At 41.4% G+C, this 27,836-nt stretch overlaps 2 protein-coding genes across 3 annotated transcripts in view; one reads left to right on the top strand and one right to left on the bottom strand.

The window, feature by feature from the left end:
* The first annotated feature begins 1,971 nt into the window (after nucleotides 1-1,971).
* LOC311492004 (putative methyltransferase NSUN7) lies at nucleotides 1,972-20,686 on the top strand. The gene is made up of 13 exons (XM_084550119.1): nucleotides 1,972-2,478; nucleotides 2,511-3,217; nucleotides 8,638-8,696; nucleotides 11,216-11,346; nucleotides 11,503-11,655; nucleotides 12,228-12,411; nucleotides 13,035-13,263; nucleotides 13,685-13,828; nucleotides 14,117-14,218; nucleotides 15,396-15,531; nucleotides 16,286-16,409; nucleotides 19,744-20,002; nucleotides 20,231-20,686. The coding sequence occupies exons 2-13, from the start codon at nucleotides 2,869-2,871 to the stop codon at nucleotides 20,677-20,679; spliced, it is 2,319 nt and encodes a 772-aa protein (XP_084406245.1). The 5' UTR covers nucleotides 1,972-2,478; nucleotides 2,511-2,868; the 3' UTR covers nucleotides 20,680-20,686.
* A 17-nt stretch (nucleotides 20,687-20,703) lies between these two features.
* LOC311492003 (amyloid beta precursor protein binding family B member 2-like) overlaps nucleotides 20,704-27,836 on the bottom strand; it is a 36,373-nt gene continuing 29,240 nt past the window's right edge. Inside the window, exons 10-14 of one of the 2 annotated variants that reach the window (XM_084550118.1) lie at nucleotides 25,942-26,017; nucleotides 23,538-23,618; nucleotides 23,309-23,424; nucleotides 23,004-23,186; nucleotides 20,704-22,833 (exon numbers count right to left, since the gene is read on the bottom strand). In XM_084550118.1, coding sequence (XP_084406244.1) covers nucleotides 22,657-22,833; nucleotides 23,004-23,186; nucleotides 23,309-23,424; nucleotides 23,538-23,618; nucleotides 25,942-26,017 — 633 coding nt within the window. In that variant the 3' untranslated portion in view covers nucleotides 20,704-22,656. Of the gene's footprint in view, nucleotides 22,834-23,003; nucleotides 23,425-23,537; nucleotides 23,619-25,941; nucleotides 26,018-27,836 lie in introns of those variants that run through there. The other variant, XM_084550117.1, reaches the window with a different exon arrangement.

Raw genomic sequence — 27,836 nt, 5'->3', positions numbered from 1 at the left:
ATACTGTACTATTCTGGCAACGAGCACCTCAAAGCTGAATGTTGCTGCAAAATTAGTGCACACAATTAGCATCTGAGACGTGTCCCCTACCTGTTTTCATCTTTTACAGGTGAATTACTCACAAGACTTAATAGTCATGTCGAGTCTTGCCACTGTGAGCTTTGTTCAGCAGACATCTGATAGAAATGGGCAGAAACCGTAGTGCGTTTTTTTATCCTCATTTCTAAAGCATTGTCATGCTGAAATAGGAAGCAGTAGAAAAAACCCCAAAACATTTGCTTAAGGTTACACAAAGAATAGAAAGATAACTGCAATGGATTATTTCACCAGTGATTATGAAAAAGTACTTTCACAAAACTTCAATTACTACAATTTCAAACACCACTACTATCCGATCATAGAGCCTGAAACACAGTGGCATCTTGAACCACCTGACATTGGATAAGTGCTTTCCAACTCTATAGTTTTAAATGTTACATGGTATTTATTGTAAGCCAAACCTTAAGAGCCTATTTAATACCCATACAGTGCCACGCCCAAATATATGGGTGCAGTATTTTGGTCTTGCAGTGGGGATCATCCCAGGCTTCTTGATAATATTTCATGCTGTATTAGATTTGAGATTTTCTAAAGACTAATGTTCTGCCAGAGCCGATGGACAACAGGAAATATGGGTTCTGTCATTCCAGCTAAGCAAGCTAGCGTTCTTGGCCATTGTTAGAGATATAAAAATGAATGGTGGGAACTGCTGTCTGACTTGAAGTGTGGAGAAATCACCCAGAAGACATGATGGATGAGCAGGGAGAGATGCTGAGGCTGAGGATCTCTGATAGCTTGTTTGTGACCTCTGACCAAAACGTCAGAGACTACAGGGTGCAGAGGAAGCAACCGGCTTGTGTCCAAGTCAGCAATGCCACAATTAAGTCAATCAGCAGTAGCCTTGATTACAATTTAATTTCTGTTAGTTTGGGTTAGTAATATTAGATAAAGCTATTTATTTATTTATTTTGTTTAATACACCAATCTGGCATAACATTATGACCACCTTCCTAATCTTGTGTAGGTCTCCCTCGTGCCTCCAAAACAGTTGTGACTCATCAGAGAATGGACATGGACCTGAGGGTGTCCTGTGGTTTCTCGCAACACAATGTTGCTAGTGGGGGTCCATATGGGTTGAGGGGAAGGGCGTCTGTGGATCAGACTTGTTCCAGTGACTGTGTCAGCCTGCATCTTAGCAGACAATTGAATAGGGAATTTGGAGGCCAGGTCAACATCTTGTGCTGTTCTTCACGTCTAGGTGGGTGGTACATGTCTAAGTAACATCCACATGAATACTGTACTGATGTTTTGTCTATTTTAAATGCGGAACCTTTACGTTTACCTTTTCCAAGTATGCTTAACATACTTTCCAATTTAAGAGATTAAATGATTTGGGCTTTGATTGTAATATGAAGCTTTAATAGGGAGGCCAATTTGCATTTTTATAGATGGCAAACAATAAGCAAATTACTTAGATGTAAGCTCATATAATCAGAAGCGATGGATGCAGGGGACAGAGCCCAGTGTCTAGGGCCCATGTCTATTTACACCCCTGCATGTGGCCGGAGCTGCTGCATTTTTATTTTAAAACAGCTGCTGCATGCCATCTGTAAGTAATTGTGTTTATGTGTTACTGTCCACAACCAGTGTTTGTCATTAACTCTCTGCAATAACGCCCTGTAAAACTTTAACAAGCCCGCAGGGGACCCACATGGCCAGAGGACGTCCAGGACGTTGATTCTTGATCCGTGAAGAGCAGGACCCTGGACGTTGCCATGCGGTTGCCATGGAGACGGAAGAACGCTAAATCAGTAGTCCCGCAAAGTTTGTTTTTAAGCGGAGAGTCTGCCCTGTAGCGGTTTTTTTTTTTTTCTTTCTCTTTCCTTGGCGAGAGTAAAGGACTCTAGGAGCAGAGCTTGCATTAAACATCCGCAGAGACCCTTATTATAGCCTCGTAACGGACAGAGGTTTTTAGAGGGGGATTTATTGGCGGCGAAAACTTTGCGAAGGACAACAGAGCGACCGTTAGTACCGTTAGTACCGTTAAGCTAACTATCGGCGCTGGGAGACATGATGAAGATTCCCGGAGACGCGTAAAATATAGTTTTTGACAAGAAAAGAGGACACTCTTCACCCAAGGTAACGTTAAACACGCACATGCTGTCTTGTTCTGCTTGTTTTAAATCACTGCCTCCATCTCACACACCTGGCTTTCTTGTTTCAAAGCAGAATTCAACGGTGTGCCTTGGCTTGCCACATTTTAGCTAATGGCTTGCTAATATTAGCCAAAACATAAACCACGTAGAGCTATTGTGAAAGAAAAGGTACAATATTAAAGTTTGAAATGCTAGCTTTAGTGTAAATTTGCTTGCATACATCTTGTAATATATATGTACGCCTGGACATTTATTCACAAATGTCAGTTATTCTTATAAATGGGTTCTGTTTACACTGACTTGCCAGTTCATTAGGTACACTAGTGAAACAAATGCATCGTTATGACATATATGACAGCATTAAATCTTACCTCATGAAGGTTTACGGTATTCATCATTTGTTTAAAATCACTGAGAAAGCTGCTGATTCAATTGTGTATTAATTTTGGAGGCTGTGGTTTGTAGTACTAGACTTAGACTTAGACTAAAACAGACTTTATTGATGCACAAGGGAAATTTCTATAAATGTAACTCCAGGTTTATTCTATTTGTATTGACCTGAATCACACATTTATCTCAGACACCTGCATTTACAGTGGTTTGTGCATTATTTAATCTTCTGAATTTCATGGCATGTGTTCAGGTGTCATAAATAAAACACGCGTTTGAGGAGATGGTGAAAAATAAAAACGTCGGAGGGCGTCTCAGTCGCCTCTCCACGTGCAAGACAAAAAAGGCTGACTCCAGGATCACCGCGCTTTGTGAAGACTCGGCTCCGCTGGATGGTCCACCTGACGCCGGTGCTCATGCAGGTCCTCCAGAGACCTGCTGCCAAAGTCAGCTGGGCTTCCCAGATAAAGTCTACCTGCTGGCATCAGTTATCTTCCAGAATAACCACCTGGAAAAGCCTGCTGAACATCGGTTGGTGAATTACGGCGAAGAAAGAGGGCTCCCATTACCTGTAGTCAAATATGAGGAGATGCAGCGTGCCGCATATGAGCTGGCCTTCAATACACTTAAATGTAAGTTTGTAAAGACTAGTAGATTAGGGTTGCCTGGATTTGTTGAGCTTTTATTCCTTATTACTTTCCCCCTCTCTTTTCTCTATAAACCTCACATATCTGCACAGGACTTCATGCTCATGAGTTGTAGGCAAGTAGCAGCTTGTAGTCTGAGACCGGTCTGTCACCAAATATATCTAGCCTTCCAACAGCAAAAGCTTGTCCTATCATAGTTTATTTTTACCTTGAGTAGATTTTTCATAGTTGTATTGAAGGTAAATGTAAATACAAGATTCAAATCAATGAAGTGTGTCCCAAACAGAAATATGCTGGCAGTCTAATAGACACGACCTCCTGAGTCTTTTAGGTAAACAACAACAAGTACTCTCACTCTTAGTTAATCTTTTCATTTAACCATAAATGAAACAACTCACTGTTTTATCACTTGTAGTGCAAAACAAATCATCATTTTATAAATATTAATAAACTGTTTTTGCGGAAAGACTATAAACACAAGATACACTCTGTCCTTGAACTCCATATTTACCAGTTTCTAAACCTGTTTCACTGTTAAAAGAAATTCAAAAGACAACATAATGTACTGCATCTCCACAGTGCATATAAAACTATGTTGTTCCCTGGCTTTAACAACTTCACAGAGAAACCCCCTATATAACACTCTGCAGTCTTTTCAGCAGGTTTTGGAGTAAGGACTTCCGTAAAGGGTGTTCAGCTCCTACTTGTATTCATTTCGAGTGCTTTAAATTGCAAGTAAAACCTATTTGATTCTTGGCAAACCAACCGCTATTTGAAATTAGAATGAATAGCTCTGGGGAAGTTAATTGACAGGTAGAATTGAATATAGATAGATTGATGAAGGGCAGGTAGGAGAGGGAAAAAAAACCCCTGAATGACCAGGGGGGGATTCTGTGTGATGCTACAAATCAATTTGGCCCATGATCTGTTTTCCGGGACTAGGGTGGGGTCCGGGGTGACCGAAGTCACAGGGGTGTGTAATCACCATGGTGATAATGCAGGGGAAGCGAGTGCAGGAAACCGACTGGAATCGATTTAGCGCGTTCTTTGTAGAGGGAGAGGTCAGGTAGCAGGAACACCCTCGTAGCCACGAATGATTTTGTTCCATCTCACTATCCATCCGCTGAACCGGTGTAAGCCTCAGATTTTCATGTCCCAAAGTTAATGCAAATTACTTCAAAATATCCATCATCACATGCTCCAACACCTTCATTGGAGTGGCATACATTAGCTTTAAATCTGTAGGTCATTTACCTATAGCTGTAGGTAAATGGAATTGATTTGCTCCCTATAGCATTTACATTACTGGGGCAAACTGACCTGATTATAAGAATAATAAGAGAGAAATTAGATGCTTCATCTTATTTGTTCCTTTGGGAGATTCCTGTACACACACATCACTGCTGAGGAATTTGCTTTTACTGTAGGAGCATTAAACCAAACAAGTGAGTGAACTTGGGCTTGCTTGAGCTAAGAATGCTTACAATACTTAATTTCCTTTTAAATCCACTCCTTTTTTATTCAGAGCTTATTTCAAAGATAAATACTCCTCTGTGTTATCAGTGCTACGTTAATAATGTAGTTCTTCTGCAATTCCAGTCCTCCGTGTTCAACCTTTCTGTTCATTTGTTCAACTTCAGCATGCTGTACGGATAATGTTAACAGAGGAGAAGCTGAGAGGCCGTCATCGAGTAGCTTTTAGGAGAATAAGAAGATTGATTGAATGGTTTCTTTAATTTGACCATTTTTAAACCTTTCTTGGACATTTTTAAATGGACTATGGTTTGAAGAAATTTGATTATCTTTTGCAACTTTATGTCCGTTACAGAGACATGACATGAAGTATTTATTATTCTGTCATGTCTACATGATGTGACACATCCTAGAGGCCAGTTTTTAATCTCTCCTCTTCCTCCTCCTGCAAAGAGGCTGAGTTTTGGTTCAGAAATCGAATTGCTAGTGACATGCCCGCATGTCCTCAGTCACACGCACTAAAGACACGTCACTGGTGCGGCGTATTGCATTGACCGATCCAAAATCAAGCTGAGGTCAGTTGTTAACCTGAAAGAAGAAATGCTTTGGCAGCGAAAAGCATGCAGAGCAAAAATGTCAGTGAGCACTGGTATTGATCTTGTGATTATGACTCTTATCTGCTCAAAACAAAAAATGTTGCTGAGGATACAGACTTGTCTGTAGCAGTGAATGTCTGTCAATACTGAAACACGGAGAGAGAGTTGGGCGTGATGTTTATCCTGGTGGAGATTTGACATTTCATAAACAAAGACAAAACTTCCAGATATCAAGTATTAGTCAATCTTTTGCCTTCCCTCCTCTGCCTCTCCTTTCTCTTCATTTAGACTGTTTCTTCTCTAGTTCACCTCTTTTGTCTCTAAAAAGCTCTTTTTCATGTATTCAGATTATGTTCTCAAGGCCTCATATCTTGTTGATTGGTCATACAATGTGTTCTCATAGCTTTGCGTAGACTATGTGATGAAATTAAACAATGTAAAGTCACTGAATCTTTACTGGTAGAAACTGAGTTGACCTTGCCGCTAGCCATAAACGCTCTCCTTTCCCTTTCCCTCTTCTTGTCCTCTTTTGCTGCCTCCCTCTTTCTTTTTACTTGCCGCTCCTCTGAGTATTTCTTCCACATTGTCCACACTGTCAAACTGCTCTGCCAGACAGTCTTCGGACCGCTTTGTTTTATGCTGGACTCGGAGTATAAAAGAGAGAAAGACCGTCTTTTTTTTTTTTTTGTCCTTGACGATAACCAGAGCAGCTGCCACCAGTATGCCTCAGCAAATATTAAATTGTGCAGGTACATAATATGTAAGCTAGATTGTCCGTGTGGTCCAAAGGTGAATTTATATCTTGTGGCAGGTACTTTTCATTTTTGGCCGGTCCACTGTTAGATTAATGTGCAGTTGGGTGTACTGATGCAGAACACTATGAGACAAAGACCAGGCTGAGGAGCAAAGGAGACTGCATTCAAGTCTGGCACTTGTGCTACGGATTTGTTTGACCACATTCACCATCAGTCACTGTTCATTGTGTAACACCTGAACGAATGCCACAAAACACACAACCTCAACACAAATCCTGCGATGAACAGGACTGTCTCCTGCTGATGGAGGACACATTTTTTGTCAGACCCATGTCTAGCGACTGTTGGCAAGTTTAAGAAATTCTGTCATCCCGCAGGTAAAACCCAGCACTGTGTCTGCTGTGAGAGGTGTCCACTGTAAGTGATTTATAGCTGAAATTTCTCTGTGTTCTACTCAGATTGCTGTGTGTGATTTATAGCATGTGGAAGACTATGACCTCTGCAGACCCAACTGTCCCGGCCCCCTCAAGGGTCTGCTTTCCAGTGTGCAGTGAGTGGTTATCTCTTAGGAGCTTATCTTTAGGGCCTTCTGCAGTAACGGCCACCATTGTAAACCCTCTTGACCTAAATCAGCTATAAATAAGGCCATTGCTAATGCTGTTTACTTGTGTTTCCTCAATTAAAGATAAGCTCTATCACATAGAAACATTTATTTGTGCACCTGGCTGTTTGTGCACATGTGAATGTACCTGCATGCAGATATGTGTTTGTGTTGCTCTAAGCACTATAGGGGTACCCATTGTGCTTTGACTGAGACTCAGCATACCATTTGGCATGATTTGTGATGTTGCGATAAGATAACAGCAGTGTCTGTGGTTTCCATGGTGTATCTGTGGATGGCTTCTGGACTTACCCCTTATTTGCAGCCTATGAATTGTATCTGTTAAGAACAGAAGTAAACAAAAAGAGCTAACACATGTTGACAGACACAGTGCACATTAGTTTTGCAACTGTGGTTTTCCATTTGGATCTCATTTCCACTACTCGTCGTTCCTCAGCTGTAACATAAAGAGGTGTTTTCCAGTCTCACCAGAAAGACGTCAGGAGAAATGATCATTTTCCCCATTTGCAGTGTGTGACGAGCAAACACTCCACCTGCAGAGTTACTTTGGAAGCAGCTGTCCTTTAATCCTAGCACGATACGCTGTATAATGTTGCTGTTTCACCATCTGCCACCTGTAGAAAGTGAGAGCCCATCGTTCACAGATGGAAATACATTAGTCTGTTTGCTTATGTGTAAGAAAGCATCCTGTTGATTAGTGCCACAGTTCCTGCTTTTGTGACACGGCAGCCAGCGTGCAGAGGTAATAAAATACTATAAACCATGCATAAATATCTGGTAGACAGCTCTCTCCTTTTATCCCGTTCATAAGATGATTGTAGCCATGGGGTGTTAAAAGTGAAACCAAGTGGCATGAAGTGCTATATGCCACTAATGGTCACTACGCTCTGGCCTTAAAACACTGGCTCCATTTTACTCCAATTCAATAATGATCATTGGATCAGAATAATTATGCCTTGTTCTGATTAATATTAAAATTGATCATTCTATAATTAAGCAGATATTAACTCTCAAAGACATATAGGTTTGGCTTGACTGACATGTCTGGTTTGGAGTGATTGTCAAGCTGTCCTTAGTTTCTCAGTCAAATCCATCCTGTATTTCTCTCCAGCTCTTACCTCTTGGCCAAAATATGGTGACTTCTGGCTCAAAAAACAAAGAAACAAAAAAATAAATAAATAAAATGGATAGCTATAATTAATTTCCATATACAGTCTAGTTGTATAGCCTAATAAGAAAAGAAGTACTCACAGGAAGCGTAACAGATAATGGGTTCAATTTAATTTTCATAATAATTCCTGTATCGTTATCATCATCATCATTTAAGTGACGCATGTTTAATAGGATAAAGACAAGGAGATGTTATATTGGCACATTCTAGTCTGGTATGAAAAACATACATTGTGTATTTGGTTTCACTGATCATGTTTTAATGTGTCCTCTTTATTACATCAGATGTCATTAATGTCGTTAGTCCTTCGATTTCACACACCCACTAAGCACAGACACAATAAATGAAAGAAAAGGGGCAAATGAGGAATCAGATTAGCTCTAATTAAGCACCAAATAAGTGTTTAATCACGGGAAATTAAACCCATGCTTTAATTGAATTATCTTTTAAAATTAAATCACCCTCATTTGGGATGCCTCTAAAAGCCTTTCTTGCTCTTCATCTTAATCCCTTTACAATTTTTTTCCCAACATGTTTTCATCTCTAGATATGAGTTTGTCCTTTGCAGAATATATTTTATCAGTTAATGGATAGGGGTAATTTCTTTTGCCTCTATCTCCTGCTCCATATGAAAGACTCGGGATTGGTTTCGAGGGATAATTAAACAATCATATAAAAGATGCGCTAATGTGCATCATCGTTACTCACACACATAATTAGTCACTGAAATCCTGCTTATTACATGCTGATCCTTCTAGCTATCCTTGTTTTACCCTGTTTCTGCCCAGATCAAGAACTGCTGGAGGACATCATGATTGACAGCTGCTTTTGTCTCCCTCAACCAATGGTAAGCAGGAGCAGTATTTTTTATAGTTTCAGAAGTAAACATACTTCCCTCTCTAGTATTTATGTCTTGGTGTTTATACTCTAAACGCTCTGTCCTCTAGACCAGAGGTCTTCAACAGGGGGTCCGCGACCCCTAGGGGGTCCGCGGAGGTACTGCAGGGGGGTCGCGAAAATGTTTTGATTGATTAGACATTTTTTTATATTCACCTCAGTTTGAGGTATGTTTATAAATGGCAGTGGCACGGCCACCCATACCACTGTACCTTGCATGTTCAAAATAAAAACATGAATATATTAACCTGTTTGTTATTTTAATATCTTAGTATTGAATGCAGAACAACAAGGTACATTTCTACAAGGCACTATAGGACCGGTTTAATATAAAACACAATTTTATACAATATATATATATAAGTAGGGGGTCCCCGCTCCATCTCTCCATCAGATTGGGGGTCCTTGGCCTGGAAAACGTTGAAGACCCCTGCTCTAGACTTCTAATCACTAACAGTAATATTGATGCATTACACTGATACTCTCTTCTCATCAACTCACAAAGCACCTTGTTTGGTTTAATTTCCCTTCTCTAATCAATGACAATCACTCCCTTTGGAGTAACACGGTTAAAAGTTACTATGTGGCAGAATACGTCTATCTTCTCCTTTATTGCTGTTCTCAACCAAAATACCCCATTAATAAATGATAACATCTAAATGCTGTAGCAACCTAGTGACACTGGTTTTGTATGTGGTATTAGAGTGTATTCTGTATCCTACATCTGAACCATTGTGCCTAATGTTATTACACTGCCATATAGTCGTAAAAGAAACATTCCCAGCACAGCCGTGAACCTGCAGCCGTTAGTAGAACCCCACTACTCAAATGAGGAGGTATCCTCTGGAGAGATTGGCATGTTCTTCTGCCCTAATTTTAACGCTCCGCATAAAAGAAAGAAGAGAGCTGCTTCAGCTGTTTCTCTAACATTCTTGATGGTGATAAAACATGCACAGAATACCAGAGCTGCTGTGTGTCTACTGAGATGGTGGTGAAGTAGAAGAGTAATAAAAGCAAGACACGGTGGATCTGAAACAGAACTGTCACAGAGTGTATAAATTGTAGACAACAAAAGTCTACTTCAGTGGGGGCCTAAACATATACAGATACATGAATGCACATGTGTTTGCAGTGCAGTCCTCACATACACACAGATATACACTTGAATTGTAGCCTTGTGAAATATGGCCCAGTAGAAATGAATGACTTTCGATGTGTTGGTGGCAGGTCGTTATTCTACATCCCTCTCGCTAGACAATGAAGCCCAGACACAATGAGACAGTCTTTAGAACTCACTCTCACCCTTCTTTTACGCTGCTGGCATCTATAAAGTTCAACCTTGATGGAGGGAGGAGAAAGAGGTGAATGAGCAAGAATAGACCGGCCGTAAAAAAAGGGGTGCACAAGGGTATTGGGAGAAAAGTAGAATGAAAAATGAGGGTATAGATAGACTTTGAGCCTGAAGCACATTTGATCACAATGGAGAGAGGAAATGAAGCCTGAATCCTCTGGAGGGTGGAAACAGGCTGAGTGACGATGTAAAATCTGGTGAGGGAAACATATTGGGTGCAAAGCACATTTAGCACAATGAAGGTCCAATCTCTGTGTAAAATGAGTCACATTAAAATTCTACATAAAGTGAGACAGGAGGATTTCTTATGTAAGAGACTGAGATGACAGTTGGCTAAGAGGTGGCATGTTTACTGTTGGCCAGTTTTCCTCTGTGGGACACTGTTGCCATGCAGCTTAATGACTGGGAATTTTCCCACACCCAAGGGTTTAACCTTGGCAAAGTTATGAGAGGACAGGAGGGGAGAAGTAGAGTGCCACAACCTATTGCAGAAATCGACCTTTAAAAAAAGCCTCTGTAATGAATAATAAGTGTGGGCTAATTCCTTAGCTACTGTACAAACCCTTGTAGCATTCGCGCTTATCTGCCCATTATCCCAGTAGTGAGGATGTGGCAAGCTGTTGCTACCGTGGAACACCATCTGCCACTAATGCGGCTGGCGGCCTCCCACCCTTGGGGAGAGAAAGGTGGAGTTAGAGAAAGATAGGGCATAGACATGGAAATTAAGAGGAAGAGGCGTAAACCATCCCTTCTCCAGAGTTTAATTCAGTTATAGGACAGTGGTCATGGCAACACATTCTTGAGCAACGGTGTCTGTCAATTTCTGCTCGTTACAACTACTTACAATTTAACCTTCATAGAAAAATCACTACATGGTACCCCTCATTAGGTAAATAAAAAGCTATCTCAAAATCATCAGCTGGTGGTTTTATGCACATGTGAATCCTAGTTATGTAACATGTGCTCACTTTTGAAGCATAACCACTCAATAAATACAAGCTTGTTCCTCAGCATTGTTATTTAAATAAGAAACATGTCTGTTTGTCTTTTCCTGCTTTTCCGTTGATCTCTTGTTAAAATGGAAGCCACCAATTGACTGTGCATTTTGCTCTTATTAGCCAGATGATCAGATGAGCCTTGTTGCCGTCATGCTCTGTGACTTCCAGGAGAGGAAGTTCCTTCCACGCAGACGGCGGGGGAAGGAGGAGATCATAAAGGAAGTTAGAGATGTGGAAAAGTACCTCCTCAGGTACTGAAAGAAAAATAACAGTATATTATGAATATAGGATGGAAAAATTAAGACACTCTCTCAACTTAGAGTGAGATTTTAAAAGGAAATACAAATTGAGGAATTTTATAGACATGGCACATTTTCTGTTTGTTCACTTGTGTGTGTGGCGTGTAGACTTAAAACCAAGCTGGCAGCCTCTCTAGCCCGCTGCAGGATCAAACATGATCTGCTGTCGATTGAATGTATCCTGCCGGAGAGTGTGAAGAAGAAGCAGGAGAGATCAAGGAACCTTCCACTGTATGCGTGGGTCAACACACTGAAGAGCAGGTCAGCTGAGCACACACCCACCCGCTTGTACCTTTACATGTGCACCTGCACACACAAACAGGAATGCACTGTAAGCACCCACATACACCTACTTTTCCACACAGACCTTTAACTTGGGGTGCTGCCCAATGTTTTATGGGCCAGATGCCCAGCTGACATCCAATTAAATAAGCAGACTATGTGCGTGTGTGGGTGTGTGTGTGTGTGCGTGCGGGGTATATGTGTGTTCCTGCACACACCTCCACAGGCTGATTCAGTTAGGTGTAAATCCTGCTGCTTTAGACAGATTCAATCAGCAACACCCCTCAGCCAGCTCTGGGACTGTAAAGGTCACCTGTTGGGACTAATGGTGTGTGTGTATGTGTGTGCGTCTGCCTTTGTATATATATCTTAATAGCTTTTACAGTTCATATTGCTGTTAAAGTCTTTTAAACAGCCACATAGCCATTCTATACTCTATTATTATCTATGATGACAGTCTTCTTCTTTCCCCCACCTCTGACCTTCTTCCCTTATCCCTCCTCTTGGGCTTCTACTGATCTGCTCTCCCCACTCCTCTCCTTTGCTTCCAGTCTTGATGAGGTCCAGAGTGTGTTGAAGAGTGCAGGCTTCTCACAGGTGAAATCAGTCGGGCAGTTGGAGGGCCAGACCTTCTGCCAGGATCCCCACTGCAGGGATACACTGGTATTCCCTGCTCAGCTGAAAGCTCAGCTGTACTCCACCAAGCTGCTTAGTGACCACAAACTCATCATCCAGGTACAAGCTGCACAGACAGAGAAGAGGTTTCTGACAAGTGTAGCCTCCTCTCTGTTTCTTTAATATGGCTTTGGAAACTGGTTCAGCCCCGTCAGTCTCCTCAGATATTTATGATTTCACTTTGGTAATGGACTTGCTCGAATTGATTATAAGACTGAATTCCCTCATGCCATCTGAGATTAGTTTTTCCAGATACAAATATTTCACATCACTTGCACTCATGTAGCCGTACTTCACTGTGACCTATAAAGAATTATTGTATTTGGGAGGAGGGGACAGTTTAATCATTTAATTCTACTCCATAAAAGCAAAGCTGCCATACAAACTGTAAGCAGAATGCAGCACTAAAACACAATAATATGTTATTCAAATATTCAACACCACGACCTAATTAATCATCTCTTGCAGTGTTTCTCTCTCATTTTATGAGTCTCCATCACACTTTCTCTCTGCTTTTCTTCCAGATTTTTCAAATGCCCTGTTTTTCCTTCTAATCCTTCTTTTGTCCATTATCTCCCTGTTATCTGTTCAGTGTTTCTGCAAATCTGGACCTTGACGTTTTTGGTAGAAATCTGTTGGTCTGTTTCCCAAACAAACGGTTTTACTCCTCCATGTACCTGTAGGATAAATCCTGCAGCCTGGGCTCCAATGCAGTATGCTCCCTGTTACCAGAGGAAGGAGACGTTCTCATGGTGGGCTGCTTCTCTGGCCTCACTGTCTCCCACACGGCCTCCCTAATTGCAGAGAAAGGCAACAGTAACAACCAGCACAGAGTTTACGTTTGTGTCAGCAATTGTACAGATGCTCAGAGGGAGGAGCTACAGCTCACCATCGCCGCCATGGGCTGCAAGAGTAAGCAGAAATGTCAACATGTGTGTTGACAGTTTGTATCTTTGTAATAGAGACAAACAAGAGGATAGACAAAAAGAGATGCAAGATGAGAAAACACTCTGTTACCTGTCTTTGTGGCGTCTTTGCCTTTCTTTGTCTTGAATGAATGAAATAAGTACACCATTAGACTCTTTCTAAATTCAAATGATGGCTTTTTGTGAGATGAACAACTGCAGTAAAGATTTGTAGTGTTTTTAATTGTGGCTGCTGCCTCTTCTCAACAAAATAGATATTTTCATAACCAACAGATGCCTTCAGGCAAGGGATTTTGCTACAAAGATACAGTATATTGTGGAGTATTGTGAATGTAAATTAAGTACTGAGAAGATGTGTGTCACTGATTGTGCTAGTTATCAGTATGCTTCATGTGTGTGCACCTTAGATGTGAAGCTGATACCGGAGGTCTTCCAGTCTTTGGACGGTGGTCACAAACAACTTCAGAAAGTTCGCGTTATTCTGTTAATGCCCAAGTGTTCTCTGTCTGCAGTCAGCAACCCAGTTGAGTTCATATTGCACGAAAATGGAGGTATGAGTCTGTGCACTATAACATGAACTGATCTGAAAATTAGACAACTATGTTGTGTCCATGCTGTTAATGAGAACTGGTTCTTACTATTGTATTCACAAATAGCCTGTAGGGAAAATGTGTCCTTAATGATTTGCAACAACAGTGTTAGTTTATGTTAAATGCAATGGATGGATGTCCTTGATTTGCAATTCCAAGCAAGTTCATCTGTCTACTTATGTGAATTTCATATATATTAGAGCTGTTTGAACAACTATTAATAACATTTTCCTTTTTTTGTTTTCCCAGACTCAGATCTCCTACGGGACCTCGCACACGCCTCCATAGCCCAGAGCAAACTGGAATCTCTGGTAGCTCAGCAGAGGAAGGATATTGATCATGCCTTGAAGTGTGAGTGTAAAACCACCTGCACTCATGTCGACATGCACACACAGACTCACACTCATGCACCATATGATCTCAGTGTCAAGTGTGAAGCCTCTCTCGCTTCTCTCACAGAGTGAAGGTTACATTTCCTAATTATCTAATCTCATATGCCATTAGACAGAAATACTGTGGTGTTCCTTGGCGATCATCTGAATCTTAATTAGTAATGCTAATGCTGCTCTGTGCCGGTCAGCCACAGTCTTTTGAAACATTCGTTGTATATTGTAAACAAGTCATTAGTAATACTGAATTCTATTGCATATACATTCTACATTCACCCTGCTCTGTTTTGTGCAGATGTTACAGCTCTGTTCTACAGTCAGTGCCTTTCTGCTCAGTTGTATTCAGTTGTTCTAAACATTGCATCTTCTTCCAGTAGAGCATTAATCCATGAGCTACATTCTTTAGCCTGTGTCCATCCTGTACTGTTCTTCTTTCTCTGTCTGGTCTGGGCTGTGTTCGTCAAGCAGGTGGAGTCGTTCAGTTGTCTGAGATGTAAACCAGCTTCTCTAATCACGCTGCTATCGAACAGCCCTTGTCTATGTTTTTGCCAGTGTAGATACTTTCTAATGGGACTGGTAATTACTGGTGGGTACGTATTGAGTGCTGTGGCTCAGCTGAGTCGATGGTCTCATTTCAGTGTCTCCATGTACACACGTGCACAGACAAATACACACACACACACACACACACACATACACACAGCTCAACAGGCCCACCTCAGGAAACCTGGGTTTGTTTGCTTCATGCCGTAGTCTTCTTGCCTCAGTTTCCCTTTCCTACAGCTGATACTTCACGTTTGTTTTGAGCTTGTGCCACATCTGAGCAGGTTTTATTTGTTATCAGAGAGCTGTTAATATTTTCTGTCTGGCTATAATTAGTGAGCAAGAAAGAAATAAAAGCTCCAGTGAAGGAAGAAGTCAAACTGCCAACAGCCTCACAAATCCACAAGCCAGCAGTAGTGAAAGAAAATGAGCAATTTACATTCATAAACAGTATGAAGAAATTAATATTCAAGTCCCCATTTCTTCAAAGGCTGTGCTTGATGACGAGGATGGCTCAGTTTGAATAATCAAATGTAATTGTCATAAAAAGAGATGAAAGAACATTTTTCAACTGAATGTGTATTTTTATGTACAAGTCCCCAAGGTTTTGGCAGTTGTGTACTCTACCTGTTCGTCATACCCTGAGGAGAACGTGAATGTCGTGAGCACAGCCCTGGAGCAAGCTAAAGCCCACTCAGACCAGAAGGGGGAACCGAAACAAGCAAACTTCAGGTTAGCCTCAGTCTCTGTACCCTGGTGTATTTTCTGCCTTGGTTAGTGCTTTTTTTGTCTGTTTGCCTTGCTGTCTGTCAGCTTTCTGAGTTGTTTGTGTCTCCCTTCAGACAAGCTTCTGTCAAACTCCCTGCACACCTCAGGCAGGAGATTCTGTGAAAATATAATCAAAGGTGCCATTTTATGTCTGTAAGGGCTGTAAAGGCCATAGAAAAAAAGATTTATCTTGACTTACTATTTTTATTTATTTATTTTTTTCCATTTTGTGCGGTTAAACACTTTACCTGATACATCCTAACCAACTCCTCCACCTTCTTTACCAATACATCTGGTGTATTTTAGAGACAACCAATCTACCAATCTACAAAAACATATCAGCAAAAGTACTGAAGTAACATCTACATCAAGCAAAAATGCAAAAAATGTTGATTGTTGTATGTTGATTCCAGTTTCTTCAGTATGACACTTGTTTGTCTTTTTACGTCATTGTAAACTTTTCTATTTTGGCTTGTTTCGCAGACAAAACACAGCAGTTAAAGACATGGCCTTTGGTTCTGTATTGGGCATTTTCACAATCTGATTATATGTGAACTAAGCATTTAAACTAAATAAATGTATTTAGTGGTTAATCAAAACTAATAATAATCATAGTTGCAGCCAGTCATATATGTGTAAAGTATGTAATAGTATTTTAAAAAGTATTATTTTTGTATATTACATTTTGCTGTTTGTGTACGCATGTGTTTCCTTCCAGGCCAAGAGCATTCCCTTTCAGCTCACCTGACGATGCAGAGGCCTCAGATGAAGCAGACCCCTTCTTCCTGCTGGAGCCTTCAGAGATCAACAATGGCTGCTTTCTGGCTGTTCTTGACAGAAAAGTAAGCATTGCTTAAGTAGAGACCTCGTTAGTAAAGCAGCGGCTGGGGAAGTTAAACGTAAACAAAGGTGCGTACATCCCCAATAATAACCACTTCAATTTTAATGTTGTGGAACTCCAGCTGAAGTGCACATGTATGTGCATGTTAGCCTATATAAAACATTTGACATCATGGAGCAGCAGCTGCTGTTCTTTTCCCATTGTCCTGTAGGTGTTGACTTTGCATTTTCTCTTGAAATGCAAAGTCAGCACCTTTTCTATGTGATGATACGGTCTCTACACATTACTTCTTGTAGCTAGGCTCCTTGAAGAAGCTACACCTCCTGTCTGCTGCTTTTCAGCCAAATAGATAAGTAGCATAGCTGTAGGTCATTTAGCATCTGGCCCTAGCAAGGTTTTCTGTTCTCAGAAAAATTACATCAGTAGCCCTGGACCTGACCACGAGCTTTACCAGTACGGTGGGGTTATCACCGTTGTGAGGTTGCCTGACTATTTGTGCAGCCCTCAAAGTGCTGTGCACTGTAGAAAGAATTTGTGATGGTTTCTTGCACACTCACAGAGAGAATACACTGAGGTGAAACACTGGCTGATCCTTTATTTATATCTGCTGAGAAACTCTCTTGTTCTTCTTCCCCTGAGTCTAGAAACGCCATTGCACGGATGGCTCTCTCTTGGATACACACAGACACAACAGAGTCAGGGTGAAATAGGTTTAATTGTGGAACCTTATAAGTGTGAGAATAATGAAGATGGAGGGTACACTGTGCTGCCCGTTTATCTGTCAAAAACATGCAACCACTGGGAAACTGGAGCACAAACCTTTGAATTATTACTTTGTTTGCCAGAGGGGGAAAGGTACTTAGGGAACCAAGCCACGGAAGTTGAGATCAGATGAAAATGAACATCATAGTCTGTGACAGATACTTGGTCAAGCCCCTGAGAAAAAAAAAAAAAAGTAGAGGAAGGAGGTCAGGCTGCTGCAGGAAGAAATGAGAGCGTTGGGTCACAGCGGGCTTGTCCAGGTCTAATCGGAAACCAGAGAATAATAAGGATCCTCAATGGCCATGGCGTTGGCGAGAAGGTGGTGGGATGAATGTGAATGAATGCTGCGTGGAGAAATGGTGACTGAGCTTTAGAAACAGAAACAGTCCTCATGATCATAGCTTTAAAATTAATTTTTTGTCTTGGATTTCATTAACCAGGAGAAAACTGATGGGAGAATAAAATACATTGTGTGAATATGTCTAGGAGAGCGTTTATGAATTGCTCTGCAATATGTCTTTTACAGTTTTGCTTTTATTGTGCAACTTTTTAATGATTTTCTGACTCTTATGAACACTGGTAATTGGGATTCATTCTGCCTCTGACTCTATTCTGTTTCCTTGACAAGTTTTTCTAGTCTAGGCTTTCATTGCTTTTCCCTGAGTCCACTTCCATCATTCTCTTTTTCCCACCTATCCCACTTTCCTGCTTTTATATTTGTGGGTGGTTAATGAGAGACACAGTAGTTGGTTATTAACTAGCTATATATGCAGAAGGTTACAGAGGATTTATAGTGGTGGTAAAGGTGCATCAGTGAGTCTCATTAAATCTGTATGATTGCCTTTCTCCGCATTCTCATAATCCATAATGCATTTGTGTTTATGACAAACTGTACGCGCTCACATTATGAGATCTGCTCTTATGTTTTTGATGCCAATGTGGGGTTATTAAGCCATCTTACCCCCACTGGGTGTGACAGAGCTCTCTCACACCGTAGAGTCTGTTTCTCCCTGGCCGTCTATCATGTTTTATCCCTCCACAGACAGGAATGAAAAGATAATCAAACTGCTGTAATGGCGCCTCAAACAGGATTTTTTCCTCCCTACCTCCAATAAACTCAGCTAATCAAAAGTTATTGTGGCACTCTGAAAAGCGCCATAAAAATTGCAATTATATAAGTGTTTGAATGTTGTCTGGCTTATATCGGCTGTCATACCGCTGCCAAATAAAGTTCTTTATGAGCCTTCCACACAAGAACAGCTGGTCACAATAAAGACATTCAAGTGATGTGTTTCTGGCCTAATTTTTAGAGGAAACAGAGCACATCTCAGGTGGACGTTTGTCTAAAAGACCACTGCTGTTGAAGGGTGAATTTGGACAGTATTAATAGGAGACTCAGAGCCCTACATTATTCACTTTGGCTTTGTTTTCTGCTTTGTTGAAGGTGAGTTTCATAAATTTGGGTTTAGGTGCAAAGATATATTGGACGTAATGGTTTTTGCAAAAGAATGGGTTCAGCTCCAGAAAATGCCACGGTGGCTAAGTTTGGCAGAGTGTAGACGGAAATGAGAGATTTACAAAGTATGGCATAGTTGGTTAGTGGAGATGGAGGGAAAGTGAGATGTGCAGGGGCGAGGTGGAAGAAAGTGAGTGTCTGCTGAATAATTCAGCGCCCCCTGTCTGTATGAGTTAGCATCAATGAAGTTCAGGGCGTCTACTAAAGACTGCATTACAGAGGTGCTTCTAAGACATGTTTTTTTTTTTTTTTTTTTACTCAAATTTTATTAATTTTTTCAAAAAGAAACACACAAAGAAAAACATTACAGAACATATAACAGGGTCAGTGGGGTGCATGTTATTAATAGTCCTCAATTGTCTCTGAGATCAGTCCAAGTTTTCAGTGGTGACTCTGCTTTGGGTTTTATAGTCCATCCATTTCTTCTAAGACATGTTTACCTGAGTGAAGCAGCGCACACAGGTGCACACATGTGCAGAATACACACATATGTGCTTAGATAGTTCATGTATGCACACATACCTGCATACAAACAATTACAAACTACACTGACAAGAATTTGCATTTAAGTACAAGAAAGCACTTAAAAAAACAAAATACACACAAAATCTCACACAGCTGCATGTCCCTGTAGTGTACACTGTGCTTGTGAATAATTCAGGCATTGAGGAGAGCAGTGGGCTGCTGCTGAGACAGCAGGTGACCCTGCAGCCAGCACCAAGGACACGGTGGCTTTCTCCTCCTCTCCTCTCCTCTCCTCTCCTCTCCTCTCCTCTCCTCTCCTCTCCTCTCTCCTCTCCTCTCCTCTCCTCTCCTCCTCTGGTATCTTTTAGGGCATGTGTGTCAGAAATGTATAATCATACATTTGTCTGTGATACCATCAGATTTCTCATTTGGAATAATTATATGCAATATTTCTCACATTTGACTCTAGAGTTTTTGGGTGTTTATCTCCTGGTAACTGGACAAGTTACAAACAGCTCGTTTGTATATAAAATGTTCAATTCTATAGATTTGGTCATGAAAATAAAGTAATATCTAAATCTCTTCTCAATAGCCTGAGCCACTGGAGGAGGCTCAGGATGTAATCGCCAGAGCAAATGCCAGAGGCTTACTGGACAAGATCGGCGCCAATCCCCCAAACAGAAAAGAGCGCAACGGACATCCCAACAGGATGAAAAAAGCAGCCCACTCTCGCCCCTCTCAGTCCCACTCGCCCGCCAGTATTCCATCTAAGAGCCACCAGTCCAAGGGCAGTAACGCTGCTATTCTGTCTGGACACCAGGAATTTACAAACATGCGACAGTCATCCCAAGGTTGGTATGATTCTTGCACTGCTACAGTACATCATAAGTCAGTTGTATAGTGTGCAGTACAGCTGATGTACCAAGTTGCTGACAGTAGCTTGGTCAACAAAGTGTAAAGTTTAAATTGAGAAGTAGTTCAGCATTTAACGTCTTGTAATATTATTCCTCCTTCAGATCAGTCTAACTTTAGTTCAAAAATATGGTCTTCTTTCTCCAAACTTGGTTTTTGTCCCTCAGGAAAATCCAGAGCACTGAGCTTGCAAGCCTTAAGGACCTCTGTGTCGAGCTCCTTCTCTTACCCCAAACAAGAATGTGCCCGCTCCTCCTCCCCTTCCCCCTCCAAACGAGCAAATAGCACACCCACTAAAAGCTTCACCCCCGAGTTCAACACTGCAACTTCCATCGCTGCATCTCTGCATCCTGCTGCTCCGCCTGCTAGCCCTGTGGTTCCAGCTGTCCGCTCCCGTAGAGCTCCTCAGGAGGTGCTGAAGCCTGTGCTGCTTGTTCTGCCTCCCGTTCAGTTCCCCGGCTTCTTCCCTCACAGTCAAGCAAGATTCAGCCCCAGCCTCAACTACAACAAGTGGAAAACACCAGCTCACATCGCTTCTCTCGCCCGCTCCAGTGGTGCTCTCTCCAAGGATGCTGTGGACAAATTGCGTCCTTTGTTCTCTTCTCACACACACTAACACTTAAAGAAGCTTAAAGTTTGGTGTCAAAAATATTTAATTAAAGTCGGTAGCATCAAATCTAACATCAAAATGTATGCATGTTATTGAACTGCCAAATTACACAGTACATTTTACATTAAATGCTTCTAGAGCTATTATTACTCATGATTATTTTGTCTTTGTGCGCCATAAAGAACAACCTTGCCAGCATCAGAATCTAATCAAACTGCACATATTTATAGGGCTGGGCCAATGTCATTTCAATGTTACTACATGATGAATAGCTATTACATGGGGTTCCACTGACCTGAAAAATGAAAGGACATATTCAAGAGGCTGCTCCTTTTTTATCCTTTTGGTAATGCATTTATTGTCACAACAGATTACATTTACACGGTGTAGAGATGGGTGAAGAACAGAAATGAAATGATTTATAGCATCTCTCTTGTTTGTTTTGTGTGTCATTTAGACCAGACTGCGTTCACAGAGTTCATGTTGAGTGCAGGTGGTGGCCCCGGGCCGTAGGAGCATTGTATAAACGTTTGACAGCAGACTTTTTTTTAAATTTTACTTTACTGCTAGATGTGCGTATTTGTGGTGATATATTTTGTTTGTGAGTGGGAACACTGGCTGGATTTACCGAGAGAAAATATAGTTGATCGTTAGTGTGGCACAGATTTGATCTTTTTTTTCTATGTTGCAAAGCAAACACCATCGCGTGCCGCTGTTCACATAGTCACGAGTGCTTCACGTCTGGATTTGGAATTTCTTGCTTCTATAAATCTTGGGTATCTGCACAAAGATGCCTGAGGGATTTATAACGTTTGAAGAAATCAATGCAACATTCTCGAGCTTTTCAACTCAGTTTTCTATAACATATTTGCAAAAATTACAATCTTAATTCATTTAAAGCTTCAAAATCCATTACAATCGTTAACATCCTTTTGCCTAAATTAAAAATAATTGTATTCCTTAATTATATTTTTTTGCCAAGGGGGTAGACTAACCCTTTTTAAAGAAGGGGTGTGTGGGGAACAGGCCAGATTTGTTTTGTGCCAGTGTAAATCCAGTCATGGTCAAGTGGAGATGAATTGTGCTGAGAGCATCTATTTTTTTCACCAGTCTTCTAATCGAGACCCCATCAACATAAAACGAACCCCATCAAGAAAAACATGCAAAATCAAACCCCTCTTCTGTCAACAACATCTCTGCTCTCTCTCTCATATCTACAAGTTTTGTGCCCTACGCTCTCTCTTCCTACATACAATCATTTACATACAATTCATTATTACAATCACTTTATTGACCATTCTCTTTATTATTATTATTATTATTATTTTTTAAGTCTGTCACACATTTGAAGGGATTGAAACATTTTTATGCCATTTGGTGGGCAGGTGCAGGCTGCTGCGAGGTCTTGTCTGTCTGATCTTGGTTGCTTTTCTCATTCACCTGTCAAAATCCCATGAGAGCACGACAACTGCTTTTTTATTTTTTGTTTTTTTTTTGTGTCCTGGAAGGCTACTGTAGCGTATCCAGACCAGGAGTTCAGACGGGGGAAAGAGAAATGGAAAGAAAAATGAGTAAAACAATGAGTGACTCCATAACCGGTCTGTGAGTAGAAATCTGATCTTTTTCTTCTGGGTAATCCTGAATCGTGTCTGTAGACTGTGCGATCAAGTAATCCATCTAGCATAGAAGTCCCCACACAGGAGGGGGTCCGCTTGGACAAAAATCAGCGTTCAAAGGTCAAAGTTCAACCAGTGACGCCGGCTTTTCCCTTCCTTCAACGGGCAAGTTTTCTTTTTATCTTTTTTTTTTTTTTTTTAATCATCAGGCATATTTAAGGATTGCTCTTCTTTCCTCTATCTTGGGTGATGTTTGTTACGTTGTATGTACATCATTGGTTACCATGGCTGGCACTGATTAAGTGTTGTCGTGGCGATAGTGTGAGTGGCTTCCAGGCTGGGTGGTGCAGTGGTGCGGTGGTGACGGTCATTGCTGGGGCAGTTCTGACGGCTGTTTCTTGGGTTTCAGAGTGTCTATGAGAGACTGGACGCCGCGTTTCACGCTGGTGGTCACTCGCCGAGTCACTGAGTCCGCAGAGGGAGAGGAAGAGGAGCCGGCGCGCTGGGAGGGTGGCCGCGCTACCAGACACTTCTGGTACCGGAGCTGAGGAAGAAAGGGACAAGGTTATGTGAGTAAGCATTAAGGCTATCCATGGTCTTGTTTCATGTCTACCTCTACACTAACCTATTAAATGTAAACACAAAGCTTGCTGCAGCCAGTTAACTTAGGTAAATTATGACTCCATAAAGCCACAATGTGCCACTTTTACTTACCACACAGGCTGCCTGCACAGCCTCAGACACACTGCCTGCATTAGGGTCACACCAGAACACATGGCACTGGAAATGTTGGTTCCCGGTGTCCATGACAAAGGCGAATGTATGCACATCCCGTCCCACTCCCATGAAGGACAAGAAACGGACACGGCACTCCACCAGCACCTCCTCTTCCTCCTCCTGCACAGCCATCAAAGGGGAGAGAATCAGATCTCTGTCAGACTTCTCTTTCTAATTGACAAGCACATTCACATCTTTTTTTTTTTTTTTTTTTGTCAGGATAGCAACAGAAATACCCCTGCCTTTTCTTTGATGACTGCCACAGTGGTGTCAGCAATACTCAGTATGACAGGAGTCCAGTCCTCTTTGCCTGTGGAGGACAGGAGGCCCTCTATGGCCCCGTTTATGATATCCATACCTGGGGACACAGCACAGGAGAATCTGAACAGTGTAGTGGATGGAAATGACTTCAGAATTTATAATATCTTATGACATATGACAGACTGGATTTCAGTCTGCGTTTGGTTTTACCTATAGGGCGAGACACAGACGTCATACCCAGATACAGCACATGAAACTTTTGCACCAACTCAGTCTTCGGCATGGGAAACTCTGCAGAGATGAAACACACACAGCAACAAATTAAAACACACACACACACATCGATTACCCGCAGGGGATTTTATCACAGAACATCTAACGTAATGTTTCAAAAGAGTAGTCCACACATGATAATTGGCTTAAAGTAGAAGAATAAACAAACACTGGTGAATATTTAAATTTTTTCGAGTGCTGTATGCATGATTAGGGCCTGAAAAATACATGGAGAAGCATGCAGGGTTTCAGAGAGCTGGACTAGCTCTGCATGAAAACTCAGCTGTTTAAACAGTGGCCTGTAGGCAGGAAAGACTGCCACACTCAATAAATGAGGATGATGAAAGGTGTTGTATCACCTGCATCTCAATCAGCACAGACGTTAACATCTTCTACCCTCAGGACCTCGCTATCAACACACTACGCAATTAATGTTACAAGCTTGGGACGATTTCTGACAAGGCAAAATGCAAAACGCCAAAAGTGGTTAAAGTTTTTCAGTCCTTAACTGCACTAGAAGACAAAACAGTAAATAACAACACAATGGAAAAAGAACACCCTAAAAAGTAGTGAACATATACTGCATCTATTCATTGGAGTAGTTAAACACAGATTAGGGCTTTAAAGTGTAACAGCGGACCGAAAACCTTTGACTGATGATGATGCCATCTGACCACAGTGATGGGGTTTGGTATAATCATAGGCCTGTTCAGTTGCTACTGAAAAACATGTCTAAATTGGTGCTAACAAAGAGTCCCTAGAATTAATGTGGCAACAAGAGTCGTGGTAATGTCGACGCGAAGTGAGCAAGTGCCAAGTTGAAGTAATCTCAACTTTGAGGCGACTCGATTGAGGCGCCAACCAATGGGAGCGACGATATCACGTCCTGTGTTTGTGTCATAAAATACCGCATTTTCCTTGGACATAGATCCCCAAACGTTTACTGTAAAGAAACATGGTCCATGACAAAATTTACCATGCTGACAGCAGGCTTGGAGTGTTGGGTGAACCTAGACGGAGTGGCAGCGGCATTGACAACCAGGAGAACGAGGGCTGTCCGTAAGTGTACAACGGTTTTATGTTCTGCTTGTTTCACTTGGAAACATTTTAGGTGGTACTTTACATGAGCAATAAGTATGGATAGCGATAAATGCTTTTGCCTAGATACACCTCATCTGCGTACTGAGTGTGCTCTCCTTATTGTAGTAACATGAACTATGAATTGTGAAAGGTTTTTCATACATTCATTCTGTTTTAAAACAGAGCTTAGGCATTCTGGATCCGATCAGGACAGTAGGGCCATTATCCGGGCGCTGGCGCTCATCCCAAATCATTTGGTGCTAATCTCCTCAACTGTGTTCCTACACGGGACTGTGCACTACCTGCTACCCTAAACAGATCTAATCCAGGCGATAACAAGCTCTGTTTTCTATTCACAACCTCCACATCACCTCCCACTGGATACCAAGTGTTTTTAAAGGGGGGAAAAAAATCTATGAGTTCAAGCAAGTTTAAAAAAATGTGAGTCATCTTTCACCAACACATTCTTTGATCCTGGGGTTGGGTTGGGGGTTGAGGAGGATAAGGCCTTGCCTCAAAGAAACGCTAATTGGGTTTTAATGAGGTCGAGTGCCTCTCTAAGTGAAGAGCCAATGTAGTTCTTTTATATTCTGATGTCGGAGCTCCTTTCCCCCTACGCTCAGCAGATACCGGCTGAAGTTACAGCCCAGGACGAATTGTGCCGGGGCTTTTTTTTCCCTCTTTCTCCTCATAATTACTTGGGACTGAGAGGTACAAGCTGTGGGAATTAGCAAAATGGAAAACACTGAATGGAATTAGAGCCGTGAGGATAAAGCTCTGTGATCGTTGAGCCAGGAGTCGTCCTCGAGTCAGCATTATCTGTATGTAATTGAACCGAACGCTGCTATCTTTTCTATTAACCAATGTTCACAGTTGCTCCCGGGGCAATAGGGTCATTTTTTTTTTTTAAAAAAAGAATGCACATGGTTTCAGATGCGGAGGAATTTTGTAGTAGGAGACAAGAAACCACAACAGGGAAGATAGCACATGGCTGACAAATCCAATTCTTTTATGAGGGAACTAGAAAAGAACAAGACTCAGAGGAGAAGTGTGTGTGTATACTGTATTACTTATATGTTGTGGGGACATAAATATATGAACACGTTTACACCGTGGAGATGTGTGTAGGGACAAAACAGCCTCCATAGTGTGAATCTTACATGTTAGGTTGAAGGCTTTAAGGTAAGGCTATCCTTAGCAGGAAACGGTTGTCATTGTAATGTCCTCTAAAGTGATGGAGACTGTGCGCGAGTGTGCGTACCTTGTAGAGGAACATCAGAGCCGTTCTGAGAGGAGCTGCCAGCTGCAGCCTTGGCACTTTTCCTTTCAGCCATAATCTAAACAAGGAGAGGGGAGTAAAAGAAAAGAGAGTTGGAGAAAACACAGGGTGTGAAGAGCAAAATAAATAAAAAAAAAAGGGGGGGGAGAGAATGAGGGGGAAGAAAAATGAGAGAAAAAGATGAGACGAGGGAAAGCGATCAGAATACGAATGGGGGCAAGGGAAAGGAGAGGGTTGGTTGAAAAGAGGCACAGCGAGGTTTAAATCGATTTTCTGACAAATTTCCATCACAAATTAATTTTTATCTAAGAATTATAAATACAAATAGTAACCAAGACGCAGAAGATTAGGCTGGTGATATCCTATATTATACCTACCGTCAATAAATACAATAAAACAGGTACATTTCTCACTACTTTCACATTTTACTGAAGGCAATACGCAAGGCGCTTAAAAAAAAAAAAAAAAAACAGGTCACAAATATTTGGTAAGGGCTCAGTAATTTCCTAAAACAGATGAGCGCAGTAGTTTTTAGCAAATGCTTCTCAAAGAAGAGTAAATCGAAGAGTTGCTGAGGACTATTTTCAGCTACAGACTTGGTGCACTATACTGAGTATTTAAAGCAGCGGGGGAGCGTATGTGGGATTGAATTCAAATAGACTACGGTGCTAATGTTTCTAGTAGTGAAAGAACATAGCCCAACATAAAGGTGTGGCTCACTGATTTGTTTCTAGGTCTTTAATATAATGGGCAGTAGTGGATAGCGTGCTGTAATAATAAGTCAACGGATCAGTTGGTTTTTGTTTGTTTAACAATTAACAATTGCAGATTTTATCCTTCAAAAACCTTCGCTTCCAAATATTTAAATGACACTGTCAAATAAGCTGTCTTTTCTTGCCTTCTGCTGCAGTACACACACACACACACACTATTTTTTTAAAGTGTGTTGAATATTCTGCATGGCCCCTGCACTGAGCCACTGCACCTTCTCTCTGCTACAGATACTTGATTAATTGTAGGTGTCATTAATCAACGTCTATGGTGAGTCTGCAACTCTGTTCGCAGGGGAACATGCAAGAGGATGCATGGGCTCACACACTCTCACAGAAACACAAAGGAAGCCCGTTCAGCACGCTGCGCAGCTGCAAGACTCAGGTCACCAAGTTTCTCCCCTGCAGTAAAGAAAAAAAACTACCACTGTGTTTAGAATACCGCGTGGATGTGTGAGGAGTCACGGTTGCATGAAAACGGCGACACTTTTTTTTTTTAGTTTGGCACAAAAGGTTTTATAATTAAGTAAAAAGAAAATCACGTTTCTCTCTAAATGGGTCGCCGTGCTTCTAAGGGAGGAGGTCTGTCGTTCAAGGTCACCGCCGTCCTGTGGACAGACTGGTCTGTCTTTGTATACAGAAGGCTATGTGCCTCCGGATATGTGTGTGTGAAAAGCAACATCTTTAAACAAGTGATCTGTCAGTGTCTCTGCAAATGGCTGCCTAGTATTATTGTTATAAAAAAGCATCAAAAGTCTTTATGCATTAAATATCACCATCACGCTGCAGCCTTCATTAGCTAGTCAGAAAACATCATTCACTGGCCTTCATTATGTTTCGGTTTGCATTGGTATTCCACACTAACATTCACTTCTTGGCGATTGATTGGAAATGTCAGTGTGTCATAAATACTGTATATTATAGTTGACAGGACAGGAAGCCACAATAAAGTATTTTAATGAGCTCAGCTCGTCGACATACAGTATCCAAAAAAAGAGAAAACCGACCGGGATTTATCCATCTTGCAATTTTTCCTCCATTTCATCCGACAGAGGAAGTATTTCTTTATAAAAAACATGTTACTAATGGAAAGTTTCTTCGTGAAAA

The sequence above is a fragment of the Chelon labrosus genome (assembly GCF_963514085.1).
Source record: "Chelon labrosus genome assembly, chromosome: 8".
Taxonomy (NCBI): Eukaryota; Metazoa; Chordata; class Actinopteri; order Mugiliformes; family Mugilidae; genus Chelon; species Chelon labrosus.
Note: the sequence above shows the minus strand (reverse complement) of the source record. Positions and strands in the feature narration are given on the sequence as shown.